Source organism: Choloepus didactylus, chromosome 3 (genome assembly GCF_015220235.1).
Source record: "Choloepus didactylus isolate mChoDid1 chromosome 3, mChoDid1.pri, whole genome shotgun sequence".
In the NCBI taxonomy this organism is placed as follows: Eukaryota; Metazoa; Chordata; class Mammalia; order Pilosa; family Megalonychidae; genus Choloepus; species Choloepus didactylus.
Window position 1 is genome coordinate 184439701 of NC_051309.1, and position 23283 is coordinate 184462983.

The 23283-nt window shown below is 35.3% G+C and overlaps 1 protein-coding gene across 4 annotated transcripts in view; it reads left to right on the top strand.

The window, feature by feature from the left end:
- The window catches only part of CLCN3 (chloride voltage-gated channel 3), a 120247-nt gene that overhangs the window by 81168 nt on the left and 15796 nt on the right, over window positions 1-23283 (top strand). For all 4 annotated transcript variants that reach the window (XM_037831002.1, XM_037831005.1, XM_037831004.1 and 1 more), the window contains 7 exons: window positions 1741-1840; window positions 3114-3301; window positions 12236-12358; window positions 13505-13711; window positions 16485-16565; window positions 17641-18186; window positions 21100-21286. In XM_037831002.1, coding sequence (XP_037686930.1) covers window positions 1741-1840; window positions 3114-3301; window positions 12236-12358; window positions 13505-13711; window positions 16485-16565; window positions 17641-18186; window positions 21100-21286 — 1432 coding nt within the window. The remainder of the gene's footprint in view (window positions 1-1740; window positions 1841-3113; window positions 3302-12235; window positions 12359-13504; window positions 13712-16484; window positions 16566-17640; window positions 18187-21099; window positions 21287-23283) is intronic.

Genomic DNA, 23283 nt, shown 5'->3' on the forward strand with positions numbered 1-23283 from the left:
TTTTCAATACTTTATTTCCTTAGTACTTATTGCAGTAGGATAGTTCAGTCAAATTACTTTGTTTGAAAATTCCTTGGAATGGTAGTCTTTCTGTATGGTTATATTACCAGCTGAATGTACTTTTAAGATTCCTTTGTTTAATTTTACTTCCATTTTTGAGGATTTCTTTTTTAGATTTAATTGTTTTTTGTAATTACGTAAAATATTTCAGTGAGTCCAAAGTTAAATGTACAAAGCGGTGCCCCTTCCACTTGATTGCCTTCCTCCTCTTCTAAGTAATGATTTAAATGTTTCATTTTATAGTTTATACCTTCATTTTTAAAAATAGGAGCATATGTATTTAAATCCTTGTCTTTCTTAAACAGTAGTGTACTATATACACTTTATCCATCCTGCTTTTTTTCCACATAATACTACATCTATCTCATTCTTTTTTATTGGCTTCAGAATTTTTCATTATGTGTATGTACAACAATTTATTTAACCAATACTATGTTGATGAACATTTAGATGATTTCCAGATTTTGTTAGGAACGGTGGTGTAATGAACATTGTTGCACATATATCTTTGTTCACTTGCTATACGTTATCAAGCCTGTTTGTTAAGCGCCTGACTGGGGCTGTGCAAGCAGTGTTAAGAGAACTGCAATGACTTACTCTGAAAGTAACTTAATATCATACTTTATTAAATATTACAACTGTTCTTATTGAAAAAAGCAACATGGGGTTTAGTGATTATTTTTGAGAGGAATGTCTTTATTCCTAAAGACTGATAATAGCTGTGTTTGATTGCTTGTAGTATAAAAGGGGTAAAATTGCTTCATTCAACTTAGAACTTACTGGGTCTTTTTGGTGGAGCCTTGTTACTTAAAATAGTCCAGATGCCTGAAATAGACCAGCTCTTTGAATTCTATCTGTAGTGCTCCTGTGGGGCAAGCAGTTGAGCACTGAAGAGCTAAGCTCTGAATATAGCTTTTTAAAGCAAAAATCCTGTAGAAATAGAGATTTTGGCTAATTAGGGACAGGTTCAGAGGTGCATTCTTACTGAGAAGAAAAAAAGATGGAAATTAAGTCCATCAACTTCAGTTAATCTCCTCATTTCCTTCACTATGTAGAGAACACTTTTGTCTTGCATGGTGATGAAAGAGAGCCTCTGGACCCTTCCAATAGGATTGGAGCTCTCCACACCTGCATATTTACAGGCCACACATTTTATGAGTTATTTTATTCACGTTAATACTCTGCATTATATTTTTAGGCATGGTGCTTACTGTCTTACATTCATCTTATCTTTTAAATAATTTTGTAATCTTGTTAACTTCTGGGACCAGGAATATAGACATTTTAAGCCACATTGTCTCATTTTCATTAATATAAAAAGATGTTTACAAGTACTAGCTAAAGTTAGTTGAATTTGATTCAGTTTAAAATGGTCTAGGTCAGTTGAATTTGATTCAATTTATAATGATCTAGGTCAGACTTTATTTGGTTTTTGGACCCCTTGGACTCAAACTGTATGAGATTCTTTTAAAAATGCAGATCTCTGGGTAAACGCTTGTCTTCTGGTTTATAGGTATAACAACTGTCTGATACAGTGATTCTGACCCAAACTCACCTTTCCCAGTAGTTAGTTCAAAAAGTACTGTGCCATGTATAATAATTGGGAAAAATGGTTAGATTCTACAATCGTGGCTTCTATTCATAGTTTGAAAAATGAAGCATAAACATTTCTGATTTCAGATCAACAGCAAAAAGAAAGAATCAGCATGGGAAATGACGAAAAGTTTATATGATGCATGGTCAGGATGGCTAGTAGTAACACTAACTGGATTGGCATCAGGTAATGAAAAATTTTAAAGCAATCTTTTTTTTGGTTAGCCGAATTATTAGTTCTTCTCTCCCTCAATTTTTTTTTCAGGTACTGTTGGGTTTTTAAAAACATTTGTTTCTCTTTTTCAAAAAAACTCTTCCTTAAATATGAGACTTGGATGCAGGACGCTTCAATGTCTGGTCTTGGCTCTGTCACTTTAAGTGTCTGTCCAACTAGGTAGATATTTATGGGCTCAGTTTCTCTATCTGTAAAATAAGTGGTTTGAACCAGATGGTCAATAAATATCTTTTGATGTCAATATCATAATAAATAGCTAATATTTATTGAGTGCTGACTATACTGTTATAAAAGCTTTACATGTATTCAAATAAGATCAAAGTGCTATAATCACCATTTTACAGATAAAGGGTCTGAAGCACATCATTTAAGTTCAGGTGGTTTAGCTTCAAGAGCCTGTACTTTTAACCACTATGTTACACAGAGTGGCCACAAAGCCCCTCTGTGTGAGATCCTAAGAAATAGACCTTGAAGATCTGAAAACAAATATTATGGACTACTCTAATAACCCACCATGGAAGATTATGTCCAGAAGAACATGAAGAAAAATTAAAATTTATGTGAAGTATAAAAGGAAATAATAATGACTCTATCTGTTATGCACAAAGATTTTGTGGCCATTGTGTACATGACCCATTGATTTTTTTATGTGATGATGAGGATACAGCTTTTGAGCATAAATGTGTGTATTTTTTATATTCTGTGAGTTGAATAATCTGGATATATTTGGTTTTCCAGTATTTAACAAAAAAACCCTGCAAATCTCTTAATTCATAAATGTTGTTTTGCTAATGATTGCTAATGGACCTTAAATTTCAATCAGATCAACATCATTTGTAAACTCTTAATTAAATTTTGGATTGAAACATATTAATAAAAACTGATTTCAAGAACCAGATTTATGGACCTCCTGCTAGCTAACTGCCTTTCAAAGATTGTTTCACGATCTTTTAAACACCTTGTTTTTGTATGATGTGACTGGTTTTAATTTCAAACCACAATTAGCAGTTTTATTTTAAAGAATCATTATTTACAGTCGTTTCTAATGTAATATGAACTTTTTTATAACTAAAATTTTGAAAATCTTAAATTCATATAATATATCCTACATATCCCTTTATTTATTGGGAGTTCCCTCCTTTCTATAAACCTGTTAACTTGATAGTTCTCAACCGTTGCCAAAAAAATAGACATTTTTTTTATTATTGCTAACATGTTTTTACAGGCGCGTTGGCTGGATTAATAGATATTGCTGCTGATTGGATGACTGACCTAAAGGAGGGCATTTGCCTTAGTGCCTTATGGTACAATCATGAACAGTGTTGTTGGGGATCCAATGAAACAACATTTGAAGAGAGGGATAAATGTCCGCAATGGAAAACATGGGCAGAATTAATCATAGGTCAAGCAGAGGTAGGTTTTGCTTTGCCTCAAGATGAATTGATAATTGATATAGCAAAATGAGTTTCAAATTAATTTTTTTTAATCTTCATTTTATTGAGATATATTCACTTACCACGCAGTCATACAAAACAAATAGTACATTCGATTGTTCACAGTACCATTACATAGTTGTACATTCATCACCTAAATCAATCCCTGACACCTTCATTAGCACAAACACAAAAATAACAAGAATAATAATTAGAGTGAAAAAGAGCAATTGAAGTAAAAAAGAACACTGGGTACCTTTGTCTGTTTGTTTTCTTCTCCTATTTTTCTACTCATCCATCCATAAACTAGACAAAGTGGAGTGTGGTCCTTATGGCTTTCTCAATCCCATTGTCACCCCTCATAAGCTACATTTTTATACAACTGTCTTCGAGATTCATGGGTTCTGGGTTGTAGTTTGATAGTTTCAGGTATCCACCACCAGCTACCCCAATTCTTTAGAACCTAAAAAGGGTTGTCTAAAGTGTGCGTGAGAGTGCCCACCAGAGTGACCTCTCGGCTCCTTTTGGAATCTCTGCTACTGAAGCTTATTTCATTTCCTTTCACATCCCCCTTTTGGTCAAGAAGATGTTCTCCGTCCCATGATGCCAGGTCTACATTCCTCCCCGGGAGTCATATTCCACATTGCCAGGGAGATTCACTCCCCTGGGTGTCTGGTCCCACGTAGGGGGGAGGGCAGTGATTTCACCTTTCAAGTTGGCTTAGCCAGAGAGAGAGGGCCCCATCTGAGCAACAAAGAGGCATTCGGGAGGAGGCTCTTAGGCACAACCATAGGGAGGCCTAGCCTCTCCTTTACAGCAACCGTCTTCCCAAGGGTAAAACCTATGGTAGAGGGCTCAACCCATCAAAACACCAGTCCCCTATGTCTGTGGTCATGTTAGCAACCATCGAGGTGGGGTAGGCCAATACCCCTGCATTCTCCACAGGCTCCTCAAGGGGGCACTACATCCTTTTTTCCTTGTTTTTCTTGTTTTTTTTTTTTTTTTTAACTTTCCCTTCTTTTTTAAATCAACTGTATGAGAAAAAAAGTTAAAAAGAAAACAAACATACAATAAAAGAACATTTCAAAGAGACCATAACAAGGGAGTAAGAAAAAGACAACTAACCTAAGATAACTGCTTAACTTCCAACATGTTCCTATTTTACCCCAAGAAAGTTACCTAATATAGTAACATTTCTGTGAACTTGCTTCTACTATATCCATCAGAAATTAACAGACCATAGTCATTCCTGGGCATCCCCAGAACGTTAAATAGCTTATCTGTTCTTCTTGGACTATTGTTCCCCCTTCCTTAATTGCTCTCTATTGCTAGTTCCCCTACATTCTACATTATAAACCATTTGTTTTACATTTTTCAAAGTTCACATTAGTGGTAGCATATAATATTTCTCTTTTAGTGCCTGGCTTATTTCGCGCAGCATTATGTCTTCAAGTTTCATCCATGTTGTCATATGTTTCACGAGATCGTTCCTTCTTACTGCCGTGTAGTATTCCATCATGTGTATATACCACATTTTATTTATCCACTCCTCTGTTGAAGGACATTTGGGTTGTTTCCATCTCTTGGCAATTGTGAATAATGCTGCTATGAACATTGGCGTGCAGATATCTGTTCGTGTCACTGCTTTCCGATCTTCTGGGTATATACCGAGAAGTGCAATCGCTGGATCGAACGGTAACTCTATATCTAGTTTTCTAAGGAACTACCAGACTGACTTCCAGAGTGGCTGAACCATTATACAGTCCCACCAACAATGAATAAGAGTTCCAATTTCTCCACATCCCCTCCAGCATTTGTAGTTTCCTGTTTGTTTAATGGCAGCCATTCTAATCGGTGTTAGATGGTATCTCATTGTGGTCTTAATTTGCATCTCTCTAATAGCTAGTGAAGCTGAACATTTTTTCATGTGTTTCTTGGCCATTTGTATTTCCTCTTCAGAGAAGTGTCTTTTCATATCTTTTGCCCATTTTATAATTGGGCTGTCTGTACTATTGTCATTGAGTTGTAGGATTTCTTTATATATGCAAGATAATCAGTCTTTTGTCAGATACATGGTTTCCAAAAATTTTTTCCCATTGAGTTGGCTGCCTCTTTACCTTTTTGAGAAATTCCTTTGAAGTGCAGAAACTTCTAAGCTTGAGGAGTTCCCATTTATCTATTTTCTCTTTTGTTGCTTGTGCTTTGGGTGTAAAGTCTAGGAAGTGGCTGCCTAATACAAGGTCTTGAAGATGTTTTCCTACATTATCTTCTAGGAGTTTTATGGTACTTTCTTTTATATTGAGATCTTTGGTCCATTTTGAGTTAATTTTTGTGTAGGGGGTGAGGTAGGGGTCCTCTTTCATTCTTTTGGATATGGATATCCAACTCTCCCAGCCCCATTTGTTGAAAAGACCATTATGACTCAGTTCATTGACTTTGGGGGCCTTATCAAAGATCAGTCGGCCATAGATCTGAGGGTCTATCTCTGAATTTTCAATTCGATTCCATTGATGTATATGTCTATCTTTGTGCCAGTACCATGCTGTTTTGGCAACTGTGGCTTTATAATAAGCTTCAAAGTCAGGGAGTGTAAGTCCTCCCACTTCGTTTTTCTTTTTCAGAGTGTCTTTAGCAATTCGAGGCATCTTCCCTTTCCAAATAATTTGATAAGTAGCTTTTCCAAGTCTGCAAAGTAGGTTGTTGGAATTTTGATTGGGATTGCATTGAATCTGTAGATGAGTTTGGGTAGAATTGACATCTTAATGACATTTAGTCTTCCTATCCATGAACATGGAATATTTTTCCATCTTTTAAGGTCCCCTTCTATTTCTTTTAGTAGAGTTATGTAGTTTTCTTTGTATAGGTCTTTGACATCTTTGGTTAAGTTTATTCCTAGGTACTTGATTTTTTTAGTTGCTATTGAAAATGGTATCTTTTTCTTGAGTGTCTCTTCAGTTTGTTCATTTCTAGCATATAGAAACATTACTGACTTATGTGCATTAATCTTGTATCCCGCTACTTTACTAAATTTGTTTATTAGCTCTAGTAGCTGTATCGTCGATTTCTCAGGGTTTTCCAAATATAATATCATATCATCTGCAAACAATGACAGTTTTACTTCTTCTTTTCCAATTTGGATGCCTTTTATTTCTTTGTCTTGCTGGATTGCCCTGGCTAGCACTTCCAGCACAATGTTGAATAACAGTGGTGACAGCGGGCATCCTTGTCTTGTTCCTGATCTTAGAGGGAAGGCTTTCAGTCTCTCACCATTGAGTACTATGCTGGCTGTGGGTTTTTCATATATGCTCTTTATCATGTTGAGGAAGTTTCCTTCAATTCCTACCTTTTGAAGTGCTTTTATCAAAAACGGATGTTGGATTTTGTCAAATGCTTTTTCAGCATCTATTGAGATGATCATTTGATTTTTCCCTTTTGACTTGTTAATGTGTTGTAATACATTGATTGATTTTCTTATGTTGAACCATCTTTGCATGCCTGGAATGAACCCCACTTGGTCATGGTGTATGATTTTTTTAATGTGTCTTTGGATTCGATTTGCAAGTATTTTGTTGAGGATTTTTGTATCTATATTCATTAGGGAAATTGGCCGGTAGTTTTCCTTTTTTGTAGCATCTTTGCCTGGTTTTGGTATTAGATTGATGTTAGCTTCATAAAATGAGTTAGGTAGTGTTCCATTTTCTTCAATGTTTTGAAAGAGTTTGAGTAAGATTGGTGTCAGTTCTTTCTGGAAAGTTTGGTAGAATTCCCCTGTGAAGCCATCTGGCCCTGGGCATTTATTTGTGGGAAGATTTTTGATGACTGATTGGATCTCTTTGCTTGTGATGGGTTGGTTGAGGTCTTCTATTTCTTCTCTGGTCAGTCTAGGTTGTTCATATGTTTCCAAGAAATTGTCCATTTCTTCTACATTATCCAGTTTGTTGCCATACAGTTGTTCATAATATCCTCTTATAATTTTTTTAATTTCTTCAGGATCTGCAGTTATGTCACCTTTTCAATTCATTATTTTGTTTATATGGGTCTTCTGTCTTTTTGATTTTGTCAGTCTAGCTAGGGGCTTGTCAATCTTGTTGATCTTCTCAAAGAACCAACTTTTGTTGATATTTATCCTCTCTATTGTTTTTTTGTTCTCTATGTCATTTATTTCTGCTTTAATCCTTGTTATTTCTTTTCTTGTACTTGGTTTAGGATTGGTTTACTGTTCATTTTCTAGCTTCTTCAGTTGATCCATTAGTTCATTGATTTTGGCTCTTTCTTCCTTTTAATATATGCGTTTAGTGCTATAAATTTCCCCCTTAGCACTGCTTTTGCTGCATCCCATAGGTTTTGGTATGTTGTGTTCGCATTTTCATTCGTCTCTATATATTTAGCAATTTCTCTTGCTATTTCTTCTTTAACCCACTGATTGTTTAGGAGTGTGTTGTTTAACCTCCAGGTATTTGTGAATTTTCTAAGTCTCTGATGGTTATTGACTTCTAATTGTATTCCATTGTGGTCAGAGAATGTGCTTTAAATAATTTCAATCTTTTTAAATTTATTGAGGTTTGTTTTATGTCCCAGCATATGATCTATTCTGGAGAAAGTTACATGAGCACTAGAAAAGTATGTGTATCCTGGTGATTTGGGATGTAATGTCCTGTATATGTCTGTTAAATCTAATTCATTTATCAGATTGTTTAGGTTTTCAGTTTCCTTATTGGTCTTCTGTCTGGTTGATCTATCTATAGGAGAGAGTGATGTGTTGAAGTCTCCCACAATTATTGTGGAAACATCAATTGCTTCCTTTAGTTTTGCCAGTGTTTCTCTCATGTATTTTGTGGCACCTTGATTGGGTGCATAGACATTTACTGATTGTTATTTCTTCTTGTTGAATTGCCCCTTTTATTAGTATGTAGTGGCCTTCTTTGTCTCTCAAAACATCCCTGCATTTGAAGTCTATTTTATCTGAGATTAATATTGCTACACCTGCTTTCTTTTGGCTGTAGCTTGCATGAAATATTTTTTTCCATCCTTTCACTTTCAGTTTCTTTGTGTCCCTGTGTCTAAGATGAGTCTCTTGTATGCAACATATTGATGGTTCATTTTTTTTTGATCCATTCTGCGAATCTATATCTTTTAATTGGGGAGTTTAATCCATTTACATTCAACAGTATAACCGTGAAGGCATTTCTTGAATCAGCCATCTTATCCTTTGGTTTATGTTTGTCATACTTTTCCCCTCTCTCTATTAATATCCTTTATTGTACCCATACCGAATGTCTTCAGTACTGAACCTTTCTCCAAGTCTCTCTGTCCTTTCTTTGTTTCTCTGTCTGTAGGGCTTCCTTTAGTTATCTCCAGTAGGGCAGGTCTCTTGTTAGCAAATTCTCTCAGCATTTCTTTGTCTGTGAAAAATTTAAGCTCTCCCTCAAATTTGAAGGCGAGTTTTGCTGAATAAAGTATTCTTGGCTGGAAATTTTTCTCACTCAGAATTTTAAATATATCGTGCCACTGCCTTCTTGCCTCCATGGTGGCTGCTGAGTAGTCACTACTTAGTCTTATGCTGTTTCCTTTGTATGTGGTGAATTGCTTTTCTCTTGCTGCTTTCAGTACTTGCTCCTTCTCTTCTGTGTTTGACAGTGTGATTCAGAATATGTCTCAGAGTGGGTTTATTTGGATTTATTCTATTTGGAGTTCGCTGAGCATTTATGATTTGTGTATTTATGTTGTTTAGGAGATTTGGGAAGTTTTCCCCAACAATATCTTTGAATGCTCTTCCTAGACCTTTACCCTTTTCTTCCCCTTCTGGAACACCAATGAGTCTTATATTCGGACGTTTCGTATTATGTATCATATCCCTGAGGTCCATTTCGATTTTTTCAATTTTTTTCCCCCATTCTTTCTTTTATGCTTTCATTTTCCATTCTGTCATCTTCCAGGTCACTGATTCGTTGTTCAACTTCCTCTAGTCTTGTACTATGAGTGTCCAGAATCTTTTTAATTTGGTCAACAGTTTCTTTAATTTCCATAAGATCATCCATTTTTTTATTTAGTCTTGCTATGTCTTCTTTATGCTCTTCTGGGGTCTTCTTGATTTCCTTTGTATCCCATACTATGGTCTCGTTGTTCATCTTTAGTTCTTTGAGTATCTGCTCTAGGTGCTGTGTCTCTTCTGATCTTTTGATTTGGGTGCTTGGGCTTGGGTTATGCATATCTTCTGGTTTTTTCATATGCTTTATAATTTTCTGTTGTTTTTGGCCTCGTGGCATTTGCTGAACTTGATAGGGTTCTTTTAGGATTTGTAGAGCAATTGAAGTCCTTATCTCTAATTTATCAGATCTACAGCTTCGTGGAGTACACTTTCTGTAACTAACCAGCAGGTGGCATCCACGAGCCACCTGTTCTCCACAAGCCAGTTCTCCCCTGCTTAGCCTTTTTGGTGAGTGGGGAAGTGAGTCTTGTGGGGTCCAATTGGTGTACCAAGCTTGCGTGTGTAGTTGGTGTTGCCTGCCCTGTATATGGGGTGTGTTTCTGGGCAGTCAGGGAGTGGGGGTGGCTCAACAATCAAATCTCCCTGGTGATCCTAGAGTTTTAAGGCTGCTGCAATAGTCTAATCCTTCAGTTCAGTCCTGCCACAGTTTGTCTCTGCCACTGACCCACAAGTCCTTGGTATTGGCGTATGGCTCCTGAGACTTGCAAGTGGGTCCCTCTTCCAGGGCGTGCACCCCCTGGTCCTCTGTTGAGGGATGACTGTGCTATGTCACAGGTGAGTGCCGTCCCCCCAGGGCGGTTCTGGGCTCCTGGGCTGTGTAGGGAGGCTGCCAGTCTGCTGAAATGATGGCTGAATTGGGCTTTGTTAATTCACACTGCTGCACCTTCCCAACTCTGGGACAATCAGCTGAGGTTGCAGGGAAAGCTAATGTCCACGCCCAGTTTTGTGGAGTGTGCCTGTTATTTGAAGCACTTCCTTCACACTGAGTTGTGTGGGGCAGCTCTGGGCTATGGGGCTGGCGATGGGCAGGAGTGTTTCCTGTCCACCAGGATGATGGCTGTGAGCGGTCACCTCCCTTTTCTTGGGAAGTTTTGGTGTTTAGTGAAGTTTCTCAGCCACTGGATTATTGCCTTTTGTCTCAGAGCTCTCTTAGTTCTGCTCTTGTCTTGACCTGCCCAAATTGCAAGTCTTTGAAGCTTTCTGTTTTGGGCTTCTTAGAGTAATTGTTTTAGAAAAAGAGAAAAGGATTAAAAAAAAAAAAAAAAAAAAAGGGCCCTTCTCAGAGATCTAATGGGTTATTGAAATGCTAAGAGACAAAGCAATTAGGGCCATTAAGGAAAGTTCCACAGGGCAGAGAGATCAACTTTTCTTCGGGATTTGCATATGAGCCTGCGGGCCTGAGCTCTGCCTTTCCCCTTTCTATGTTCACCAGAACTCCAAAAATCCTCCGCTTTTATTTTGGAGTTTTTCGTGCTGTTTTTTTTCTATGTCTGTCTCCTCTCTGCTGGGCTGGCTGGTCTCAGATTCTCTGGTGTCTGGTCTCAGTCTGTCTATGGTTGGAGTTTGGATCAGTAGAATGAATTTCCGATCAGGGCTGCCACTGCAGTTCTCCCTTCTCCTTCCCGGAGCTGACAGCCCCTCCTCCCACAGGACTGAGCCTGGCAGGGAGGGGCATGGGTCCCCTGGCCGCAAAAACTTACAGATTTCGCTGATCTCAGCAGTTCCACGTGTTCATGAGTGTTGTATGAAGTATGCCCAAAGTCAGATTGCTCTGTGGTGTCTAGTCCACGCAGTTCCTGGCTTTCTACCTACTTTCCTGGAGGAGTAACTAAAACATACAGCTCACCAGTCCGCCATCTTGCCCCGCCTCCCAATTAATTTAATTATAGAATTAACCACATATTATACTTCAGTAATTTTTTTTTCCCAAAACGAGACCTGTTAGTGAGTCATGAAATGAAGTTTAGCTGGTTACAACTCGCACTGAAGGAATAAAAAGAGAAGAAAGAAATGGAATAGAATAGGATGGAAAATGTGAGAATACATTGCAGCAGGAAAGAAGTAAGTGTTGTTTCAAGAAGCTTTTGTATTAGTTAACTACATAGGTATATACAGTGGTACTGGGTTATGATGTAAGAGGTATTTCTTATTGTGGATTGTGATTAAAAAAAGAAGTGAAAGTCACTTCAGTAGGATCTGTGTAACCATAAAAAGTTTATGTGAAGACAAATTATTGAAACTACTTAACATATTACATTACTAAGAGTGTTTGAACTATTAAAAGACTGTGAATTATCGGAAAACTTAGTAAAACAAATAACCCTTCTAAGTGGAGATACTTTGAAGAAATTCGTAGATTTTTCTTTGTGGCACTACAGTATTCAAACGATTATTTTACTATTCCTGATGTTCTGTAATGAAGAACATTTTAGGATTTAACTAATGTATGTTGTTACATGATCATATATGGATATGTCTTAAAATTTTTGTTATAGCTGAAGTTTAGAACTATAAAGAATGTATCTGCTGGTAAGAGGTACAGTATGCTATTTCTCACCTGTCCTATTTGAATTGCCTTTAATGATCTTCAGGAGAATTGCAGCAGAATGAAATCCGAGTTGTTTGCCAGTACAAGTTTGCCTCCACCAACTGTTTCCAAAAAGTGGTTTGTGGGTAGGCAGAGGTTGGAGTACAGATGATACCTGGCAATAAGACTTTAGGGATCAGGAAAAAGCAAGGAAAAACATTAAGTAGTGGAGGAATATGTTTTTGGACTCTTCTTACGTATGTAGTTTATTGAAAGCTTTTTTAATTGTGGAAATAAATGAGAATGCTTTTACAAATTTCGCCCTTTTCTTATATGGCAAGCACTTGACACTTGCAATAGAGGTGCATTGTATAGTAATTCATACTGTTGCCTTTTAGGGTCCTGGTTCTTACATCATGAACTACATAATGTACATTTTCTGGGCCTTGAGTTTTGCCTTTCTTGCAGTTTCCTTAGTAAAGGTATTTGCTCCATATGCCTGTGGCTCTGGAATTCCAGAGGTAAGCCATGTGTTATTTAGTATCATTAAAACATTTAATAATTGTTATGATGCATATCTTCTTGCTATTAGGGGGAATTTTTTTTTTTTCTGGGAAAGTGGTTTGTTTGTAACATGAAAGGATAATTTATATAACTCAAGCTGATTGTAGACATTATTGAAAAAAATACTTCGGCATAGTTATTTCATCATTGACAGTGGAGGTTAATTTTTTCTTCCTTACAGCTAATTTCACTCATCACTAAATTATCAGAAAATTTGGTTTGACACCAAAAGCCTGGTAAAATTTCTTGTGGTCTGAAGTTCTTAGACAGATTAGTTAATGTTTTGCTGTGATGAACCTGATTTTGATGCATTCATTCTGTTTTGTAACTGTCTTTTGATTAGATAAGTTAATTCTTGAATTTAGAAGATAATATTTATAATCATTTATACTTTACAATTAACATTTGATCACAGTGGTTAATAGGACAAACTTTTCAGTTTTATTTCTCATAAATAGTACTTTAAAGGTGAGTATACTTAGGATTGAACTTGATGGGAACTCATTTTCTTTTTTCTCCTTTTTGTTTTATTGTATTTAGAGAAGTTAGCAGCTTTTTCTAATGCATTACTTTTAAATACAAATTTTAGTGATTTTTAAAGCTTTTTTAAGTATATTTTTAATAGGGAGCAATAATTATTGCAGTATTTAGCAGCTGACATTCATCCTCCTCTGTAGAAAAATATTGCATGTAATTACAGTACTCTGAGAAAGCATAGTGATATCTTTATTGCTGACACAGAATATCCAGAATGTATCTAAATATATTATATTTATTTCTACAATAGAAATATTAAAAGTTGCCTTTTCCTCATTATATTATAATCCTTGTAATTAATGTCTGTATTCACTTTAAAATGGCTCAATATTTTAGTCTTGTTCATGAGATAGTGTTGTCTTCTATCCTTGCTCGAGTAGACAATCAGAATATAAGATTTATTATATGTAGCATATTAGTTACAGCTTTTGAAAAATTGTAAACTTTTCCATAGTCCTCCAAAATTGGCAAGGTAATTTTATGAGTAAACCAAGGGAACAAGTTAAGTATCTTAAGTTCTCTTGTATCTTTAAGGAAATTAAGCTGGCTTCATCTTTCCTTTGTAGATTAAAACTATTTTGAGTGGATTCATCATCAGAGGTTACCTGGGAAAATGGACTTTAATGATTAAAACCATTACATTAGTACTGGCCGTGGCATCAGGTTTGAGTTTAGGAAAAGAAGGTCCCCTGGTACATGTTGCCTGTTGCTGTGGAAATATATTTTCCTACCTCTTTCCAAAGTATAGCACAAATGAAGCTAAGAAAAGAGAGGTAAGTGTCTTTTATAGATCATTTGATTAAAAAAAACTCTGTTATATAGTCTGTGAAGGCTTTCCCATTGTAATGATCACATTTTACTGTTTATTTTTTGGGTAAATTCTGTATTCAGTTTAAAATTTTTGAGATTAGTTTGTGCTTCTTTTTCCTTTTTTGAATAATCTCTAAGGTCTTTCTAGAACCTATCTCCAGTGCTGGACAGTTTCTCTTACATTTTAGAGAAACATTAGATAGTGTACCTGGCATCCATTGGGTTTCAGTTGAATTTCACAAAGGACTTTTCAATTTGTTTTCACTTCGTCTTAACACCTTTCCCACTCTGAGGTGGTTTCCAGATGATACTGTTTTTACTGTTATTTCTCAACATCAGTATTTCTCAGTATTGGGAAATCAATTCCTGTGTTTTTCTCCTGGAATCAGTATCTTATGGCAGAACTGTTACACAATCTGCAGAGAGCTGTCCAGCACCATGGAGAAGTTCTGAGGTTTAAATCAGAGATTCACATTAAAGGGGTCACAGGGGATCCTCTTTCTTCAGCTGTTTAGGGCAATTTCTTTTACCATTTTTTAGGCCAGTCTAAAATGTTCTAGGAAACCTTTAACCTTTATATTCCCCTAATGTTTCTAGATTGCCCTAGGCATTTTTGGGAAGAAAAGTGGGCTTCTGAGAGCTTCTGTATTAGCTGTAGACTTTGGGGACCCAAAACTCACTGCTTCCTGTTTTTCCTTATTTAAATCTGAAGCCCTAGATGGTACAGAGATCTTTGGTTTCTTAAGGGATGATTTAAAAAAAAAAAAAAAAAAAAACTCATTTAATATTGAGAACCCAAAGAGATCTTTGACCCCAGCACAAGACATTTCATCCTTTGTTTACTGTGATATAGTGAAAAATATAGATTTTATCAAGCTGTTTAATTCTTCAGTTGAAATAATCCTAGTTCATTTTAATGTTAACATTAAAATAGTATCCTTGCATTTGCAGTAGATATTCCAAAATAAAACATCATCATAGCCCTGTCTCTGAATGAAAATTGTAATTCTAATATTATGCTGTATAACAAAAATAGCTAATGTTATTGATTATTTACTTTGTATCTGTTACTGTGCTGAGTAATTTACCTGTATTTTAAAATTTAATTTCACAATAATCCTGTTAACTTGGCTTTGTTATCCTCATTTATAGATCAGGAAATTAAGGCCTGAAGAGGTTAACCAACTTACCCAACATAACAAAGCTAGTTAGTGGCAGAGTGTGGATTAGAATTCATTCTACTTTGACTCTAAATTCTATGTTCTTAACTACTATACTACTTCTATCACAACTACTACTATGATTGTGTATGTGTGTATGTGTGAAAAAACAAAACCACAAATCATGCTATATTAGGGAAAGTTAGTAGCAAAGATGGAACTATAACATTTGTCCCCCCAATTTTATTCCTATACTTTCTATTGTATCTTGGTATTTTTTAATTAAAATATTCTTAGGTACTTAAGAGGCAAATTAAAATGGGTGTATGAGTTATAGGTATCTAAGTGTTTGTTGGAAGGTTACTAGCTTTTTGTGTAAACTATTAACAAATATGCTGTCTGCAATTCTATTAGTAGAAGAAAAAACAGAATAGGAAGAAAAATATTTGCTGTTTCTCCTCCCCCAAATAAGGAGACTCTGTATTCTAAAGCCAAGTACAATTTAATTAAAGCAAGTATTTGTTTATTTTTAATTTACCAAACATTTGTAAAGTGCTTACTGGGGTCCAGGCACTATTCTAAGCAATTTATATATATTTACTTAATCCTTATGAGCTAGGTAAATTTTATCACTTATGCATTTTAGAGAAGAAGAAACTGAGCACGGAGAAGTTAAGGTACTTGCCCAAAGTTACACAGCTAGTAAGCAGCAAAGCCAGAATTCCAACCCAGTCAGCCTACTCTGAAATTCGTGCTCTTAACCACTTGCAATCTAACTTGATTTTTCTAGTTTCTCTTCCAGAAATGTAAAAATTGATCATTTGAGGAAATGCTTTGGGTAGCTTTAAATATTATTTACTGGAGGAAAGTAGTGAAAGGAAAAAAAGATTCTTAGAAAAATAATTACAAATAAATACTCAGTGAAATTACAGGTGTAGTTGGATTCACACTGGTGGAAAGTGGACAGTGATCTAAGTGACAGACCCTCTTTTCTAGTCCTAGAAAAGGACCTAGAAGAGTGTTTATGGATTTTTCTCTCCCTTTAACTTTATTGTACGGGTTCTGGTTGCTGCAGAAGTTGATGGGTAGCCACTGTTCATCTTTTCAGACTGAAGCGCTCCATATTTACAGTATTTCCAGATGGCTAAGGGTAGTGAAAACATAGGGATGCTCGGTAGATTTTAAGTTCTCTGGATATGTTGCTAGGATCTGGAAGAGAGTAATTGTTATTGATGAGGCAGTTAACTCTAAAATGTGAAAAAGTTATGTTTTATTAAAAAATAAATTAAAAACTTCCTACCAAATCCTAGTTAGCACTCTCTCCTCTTCTTGCCTATGCAAATGAAACATACTGAAAATTTTGTTTTTTGACTAGATGTTGAATGTATGATATTTCAATTAGAGAAGAAAAAAAATCTTCTTAGAAACAGTGAATACTTGTCCTTTGCTTAGAGAGGAGGCAGACATGCAAGTTAAATTCAGAAGAGATGTTTGGAAAATTCAAATAATATGAATATTTATTTGGTATATTTGAATTTATCAGAAAATACGAAATAAGTCACAGTTCTCTTTCTAGGTGCTGTCAGCTGCCTCAGCTGCAGGTGTTTCTGTAGCTTTTGGTGCACCAATTGGAGGAGTTCTTTTTAGCCTGGAGGAGGTAGGTAAAAAATAGCAATGAAAATTATATGTATTACCATTATACATATATTTTGGCACACTTTTCAGTTTTATAGCTGGGTATAATAAGCACAGACTTTGTTTTTTAAGTTTTCAGATTTATTTTCGTAAAGTTATTCATATCCTCTTTAAAAATATTAATTTTGTGTTTTAAATTGTTAATACAGTCACATGCTTTCACTCCTGTTCTTGCGCCTATTCCCTTTCTTCCCTGCCAAAGCTGGCTTATCAGCTCTTTATGAATCCTTCTAGTTTTGTATGCAAATACAAGACATTTTAAATATTTTTCACGTATTCTTACATAAAAAGTAATATGCTTTATATGTTATGTACCTTGAGAAAAGTGTTCTTTAGACTCATTATTCATGTATAAATATTAGTGATTATTTAAAATTTAATTGTATTTTGTTGATCTATTTAAAAATAAGCAGATCTGAATTTGGGACTTTTTAGGGAATATAATCTATCCATTGTTTAAATTAAAAAATCTTAATTATTCCTAAAATTGTCCTTTAAATTTTCCTTGGGTAATTATTTCTGATACAGTATTGGTGTTTAAGAAAATGATTTTAGTTACTTCAGTAGAATATTTTATTATTTTTCTCATAAATGCTGAAAACCTTTTCCTTTTTACACCTGTGTACAGGAAAAGTTTTATTTAAATTTGTTTTTTACCTTCTAGTTGTCTGTGTTCTTTTCTTTTTTTAATGTAGATGAGACAAATATTTCTTTATGAACTATCAGGGGTTAATAATAGTGCAGTTATTCTTAACGACCATGGTAGAATTGGAGATGAAGCTCATTTTGAAATAAAACAATGCTTGGTATTTTAAATAGTAACTAGACATTTATGATCAGTTGATATTATGAATTTGTAGTGATTTGATAACCAAAGATAATAAAACATCAATATTTTTCTTATTACAGTAACATACATTGCATGTGAATACTCATTGCTTCGTAATTTACTATTGGAAGCTATGATATTTACCTCACATTATATAAGAAACATAAAAAATTATAACATTAATTTTTAATTTTCCCTTTTTTTTTAGGTTAGCTATTATTTTCCTCTCAAAACATTATGGAGATCATTTTTTGCTGCTTTAGTGGCTGCGTTTGTTTTGAGATCCATCAATCCATTTGGTAACAGCCGCCTGGTCCTTTTTTATGTGGAGTATCATACACCATGGTACCTTTTTGAACTGTTTCCTTTTATTCTACTAGGGGTATTTGGAGGGCTATGGGGAGCCTTTTTCATTAGGGCAAATATTGCCTGGTGTCGTCGACGCAAATCCACCAAATTTGGAAAGTATCCTGTCCTTGAAGTCATTATCGTTGCAGCCATTACTGCTGTGATAGCTTTTCCCAATCCATACACTAGGCTCAACACCAGTGAACTGATTAAAGAGCTATTTACAGACTGTGGTCCTCTGGAATCCTCTTCTCTTTGTGACTACAGAAATGACATGAATGCCAGTAAAATTGTTGATGATATTCCTGATCGTCCAGCAGGCATTGGAGTATATTCAGCTATATGGCAACTGTGCTTAGCACTCATATTTAAAATCATAATGACAGTATTCACTTTTGGTATCAAGGTAAGTGCAATTGAGATGATATTTAAGTCATCTTTGAACACAAGCTGTCTTTCCATCTATTTACGTCTTTAATTTTTTTCAACAGGACCTTGTAGTTGTCAGTGTACGAATCTTGCATGCTTGTTAAATTTATCTTTATTTGTTTTCTTTTTAACATGGACCATCTAATTTTTTCTTCAACTTTTTATTGTAGTAACATATATGTAACTCAATATTTCTCCTTTTCAAGCATACTTTTCAGTGGCATTAATTACATTCACAAAATTGTGCTTCTGTCACCAATATCCAATACCCCAGGCTTTTCATCACCGCAAATGGCAACTTCTGTACCCATTAAGCAATTACTCTCCCTTTTTTCCCCCATAGCCCCTAGGAATCTGTAATGTACTATATGTTCTACAAAATTTTTTATTCAATTTATTTTATATCAGTGAGATCACAAAATATTTGTCCTTTTGTGCCTGTCTTATTTTACTTAACATGAGGTTTTTCAAAGTTTATCCATTTTGTAGCATCTATCAAAACCTCATTCCTTTTTATGGCCAAATAATATTCCATTGCATGTATATACCACGTTTTGTTTATCTGTTAATCTGTTGATGGACACTTGGGCTGCTTCCACTTTTTAGCTATAGTGAATAATGGTGCTATGAACATAGGTGTTCAAATATCTCTTTGAGTCCCTGCTTTCGGTTTTTTGGGGTATATACCCAGAAATAAGATTGCTGTGTGTTGCTGACAGGGCAACGCTGAAATGAAACACAGACACAAAGTTAAGATTTAAGGGAGCAGGGGACCCACAGCATCGTGTGCCAAGTGGGTGCTGATGCACCTGTGCTCCAGTTATTTATTCGTTTGTTACACAAAGCTAGACTATGCTACGTGATCAAAAGCATTCAGGGTCTCTCAGATATTAATCTTTACATCCTGCTGCAGATAAGAAGGAACAATCTGGGGTCAATGGTTAACCCTGCTGTCATAGTCACAAGACACGCATCTTTACAAGGCGTGCCTACACGGCATTCCATGCAGGCTTGTGACCCAGCGTTCCAGGCCACCACCCCGGACATGGTCTAAGTGACATGAAAAGCTTGGTTCCCCACAGCTGGGTGATATGGTAGATATGTCTATAACCTTTTCAGATACCACCAAACTCTTTTCTACAGTGTCTTCACCATTTTACATTCCTATGAGTGTTCCTGTTTCTCCACATCCTTACCAACACATATTATTTTCCAGTTTTTTAATAATTGCCTTTCTAGTGAGTGAAGTGGTTTTGGTTTGCATTTCTCTAATGGCTAATGATGTTGAACATCTTTTCATGTGCTTATTGGCCATTTATATACCTTCTTTGGAGAAATGTCTATTGAAATCCCTTGCCTATTTTAAATTTGGTTTGTTTTTTGTTGTTGAGTTGTAGGAGTTCTATATATATTCTGGATATTAAACCCATATCAGATATATGGTTTCCAAATATTTTCTCCCATCTGTAGGTTGTCTTTTCACTCTTGATAATGTCCTGTAATGCATAAAAGTTTTAAATTTTGGTGAAGTCCAATTTATATATTTTTTCTTTTGTTGCGTGTCCTTTCGGTGTGAAGTCTAGGAATCCGTTGCTTAATATGAGGTCCTGAAGATGTTCCCCTATATTTTCTTGTAGGAGTTTTTTAGTTTTAGTTCTTTTATTCAGGTCTTTGATCCATTTTGAGTTAATTTTTGTATATTGAATAAGATATAGGTCCACTTTCATTCTTTTGCATATGGATATCCAGTTTTTTTCAACACCATTTGTTGAAGCTTCTATTCTTTCCCTACTGAGTGGACTTGGCAGCCTTGTCAGAAATCAGTTGGCCATAAAAGTAGTCTTAGTTTTTGACGTATGATGTCTCTGTTTTATGTTGGTCTCTGTGTTGAGTCTACTGGGGATCAAGAGTTAATAGAAAAACCTTGAAGTTTTGCTTCTTTATTTAGAGGCTCGAGTTAAAGACAAATATTAATATACTGCTGTTACAGCTCCTTTTTCTACAGTAAGTTGGTTTTCTATAATTCTTAACTTTCTCACTATTAGTTGAGCTACAGGAAACCAGAGGTGATCAGCAGGCCTTTGTGAAGTCCCACATTACACTCAGCTCTGGGAGAAGAAGAAGGAGGAAAATAAGAACTGGGAGAGTGGGAAACATATTTTGATCCTATCTATTGGTGTATCTCTTTAAAGATCCTGGTTCACTCTTAAACCTGCTGTCATTTTGTGCTTGACTTGTTCATATTCAAAAGAATATAAGTCTTTTAATAGTCTTAAATGATCATCTTAGAGTGTTTACTATTTTTATTATCCTCATTAAATTTAACTGACAAATATTTTTCCCTTTTTCATTGATTCCTATGTATGTCACTAAATACCTACTGAGGGACCTGTATAAGATTGCCCACTTTACATTGTTCAACCTAAGAAGAATAGCATCTAATGAGTCTATCATTTTATAAAGAATAAATATCTAGGAAGGACGTAATCTTGAAGTAAAGAACAGTGCTTGAAATTGAATAGGTTTTAGGAAAAGTGCTTTACATTGTCCCTCAGATTTTTTTTTTTTTTTTTTCATTTTACCATGGACTAATGAAAATTTTATTACGGAATAGCATTTGAGAACCCCTGAGCTAAAGGATAAATAACTCTTGGGTCATTGTCTATTTCTCATAGTGAGTATGGTTTGATACTTTGTAATTGAATTAATGGCATCGTTACAAGGTGGTGTTATAACAAGATTTTGCTGTATTATTATTTGTACTAGGGTTTTGCTGTATAAATAAAATGTGAAAATAATCAAAAGTCTTGGAAACAAACCTATAGAATGTAGGTTTCAAACATGTGAGTAGAAGATCACCTTCTCATTAAGAATTCTGTTGTTGTTACAGGTTCCATCAGGCTTGTTCATCCCTAGTATGGCCATTGGAGCCATCGCAGGAAGGATTGTGGGTATTGCAGTGGAGCAGCTTGCATATTATCACCACGATTGGTTTATCTTTAAGGAGTGGTGTGAGGTTGGGGCTGATTGCATTACACCCGGACTTTATGCCATGGTTGGTGCTGCTGCATGCTTAGGTAATGCAACTCGGTTTGTGTATGGTGTTTTAAGTCTGAGTGAGAAAAGGGTGACTGGGAACACACTCCTGCTTAATCAGCATGGGCTGGGGGTAGGTGCAGAATACAGGGAGGAAATGTTTTAACAAGAATGAACTGTGGTACTATTATTTGGGTATTATAGGGTAGTATCATAGTAAATAGGGATGAACCAAGAATGGCTATTTTCCATTTTACCTATCTAGGGATGAACCAAGAATGACTATTTTCCATTTTACCTATCTCAGAACATTTTTTAGTGCAAAACTTTACTAGTACTTAGCATCTTTGTAATATCATATAATGCTTTTCGAGAAAGCATATTGTATAACATAGGCTTAACTTGAATCCTGAGCAGGGAGAGTTTTGGTTTTTCATTGTCAAGGATCTTGGCTTACCTATAACAACCTATGCAGCATGGTTCCTAAAGTTAGCATTATGGCAAAGTTTCAGAATAGCTTTACTTCGGGCTCTGTAGATATTAATTTGTTGGTAGCCTTAGTAAAAGATTTACTTGACAGCCCTCCTCCATCCAAGATGCATTTATAGAAAAATGAGGAAAGATAATTCTCATTTAATGAAAAGAAGAGCAAAATATCTGCATTAAATACTTAATCTCTTGGCTTCTTGGATGTGAAAAATAGTTGTTTCCCTTTCTATTTAAAGTATCAATGAAACCTCAGTTATTATATTTAACCATAGTTGTTTGTTTTTTATTATTTTTGTTCAGTGAGTTGAAAGTAATTCACGATTGTGTAGAGTAATTAATGATCTTAAAAAGTATATCAAATGAAAATGATGGACAGAATCATTTCCACCAAAGTAGCAAGTGTTTATTAAGCATCTACTTTCTTTTTAGCACTGTGCTAGGTGCAGTGAGTGATACAAAAAGAGGTGTAAAACATGGGCCCAACCTCAACTACAATCAAGTTGGGGAGACAAGACCAACACAGAGAAAACAGTAGTGAGCAATATATAATAAGATTATATGTACATTACTAAATTATATGCAGATATAAATATGTAGGAATATAAATATGTAGGAATCCAGAGGAAGAGAGAACTGAAATATTTCTGAAAGTGTAGAACATGGGCTTTATTTTGAAAGATTAGTAGAATTTAGATAGAAAAATTTGGAGAAAAGAAGAGAGGACATTGTTAAAGGTTATAACAACATGAAGACAAAGAAATTGGGGTGGGAATAACTTAGTATTTGTGGGGCAGTGAAGAAACTTGACTATATTGAAGTAGAGAGTGCATTTTGGGTATTTTAGGGACATAAAGTTGGATTGGTTTAATGGGGCCAGATTATGGAAAGACAGGGAATCTGAGTTATGTCAGGAATTTTTATTTGGAATTGGCCAAAATTTGTGTTTGAATCCTGGTTTTGTCATTTTTAGCTATATGACTTTAGGAAAGTTCTTTAATTTTTTTGATTTGTAATTTTCTCATCTGTAAAATGGAAATAATAGTTACTTCTCTCCTATGGTTGTTGTAAAGAGCATGTAAAGCTGATAGCAGAGTGCCTTATATATATCAAGTGCTTAGCTTTAAAAAAAAGCTATAATTTATATGTATTGTGGGCAACCTAGGACATGACTGGCATAGAGTAGATACCTAATATATATTAGGTTCTTTCTCATGTCTATTTTTAGGTTAAATAACAAAAGGAAGAGTAAGCTTAATACAGTATGAATTAGGGAGTGCTGGTAGATTTTTGAGCAAAGGAGCAATATGGTGAAAGTAGTATTTAGGAAAGATAAAGATTAACCTGGGGGCATAGGTTATACAGTGGATTGATGGGAACAGGGCCTGGAGTCAAGGAGGTAAGATAAAATAGTATTAAAATTAAAGAATAAGCCTTGAAGGAGGCCTGGACTAGGCTGGTAATAGTGAGAATTTGGAGAAAGGAATTTATAGATATTTTGCAGAGGAAATCTAGGAACAGATTAGATATTGGGATAAAGCAAAGGGATGAA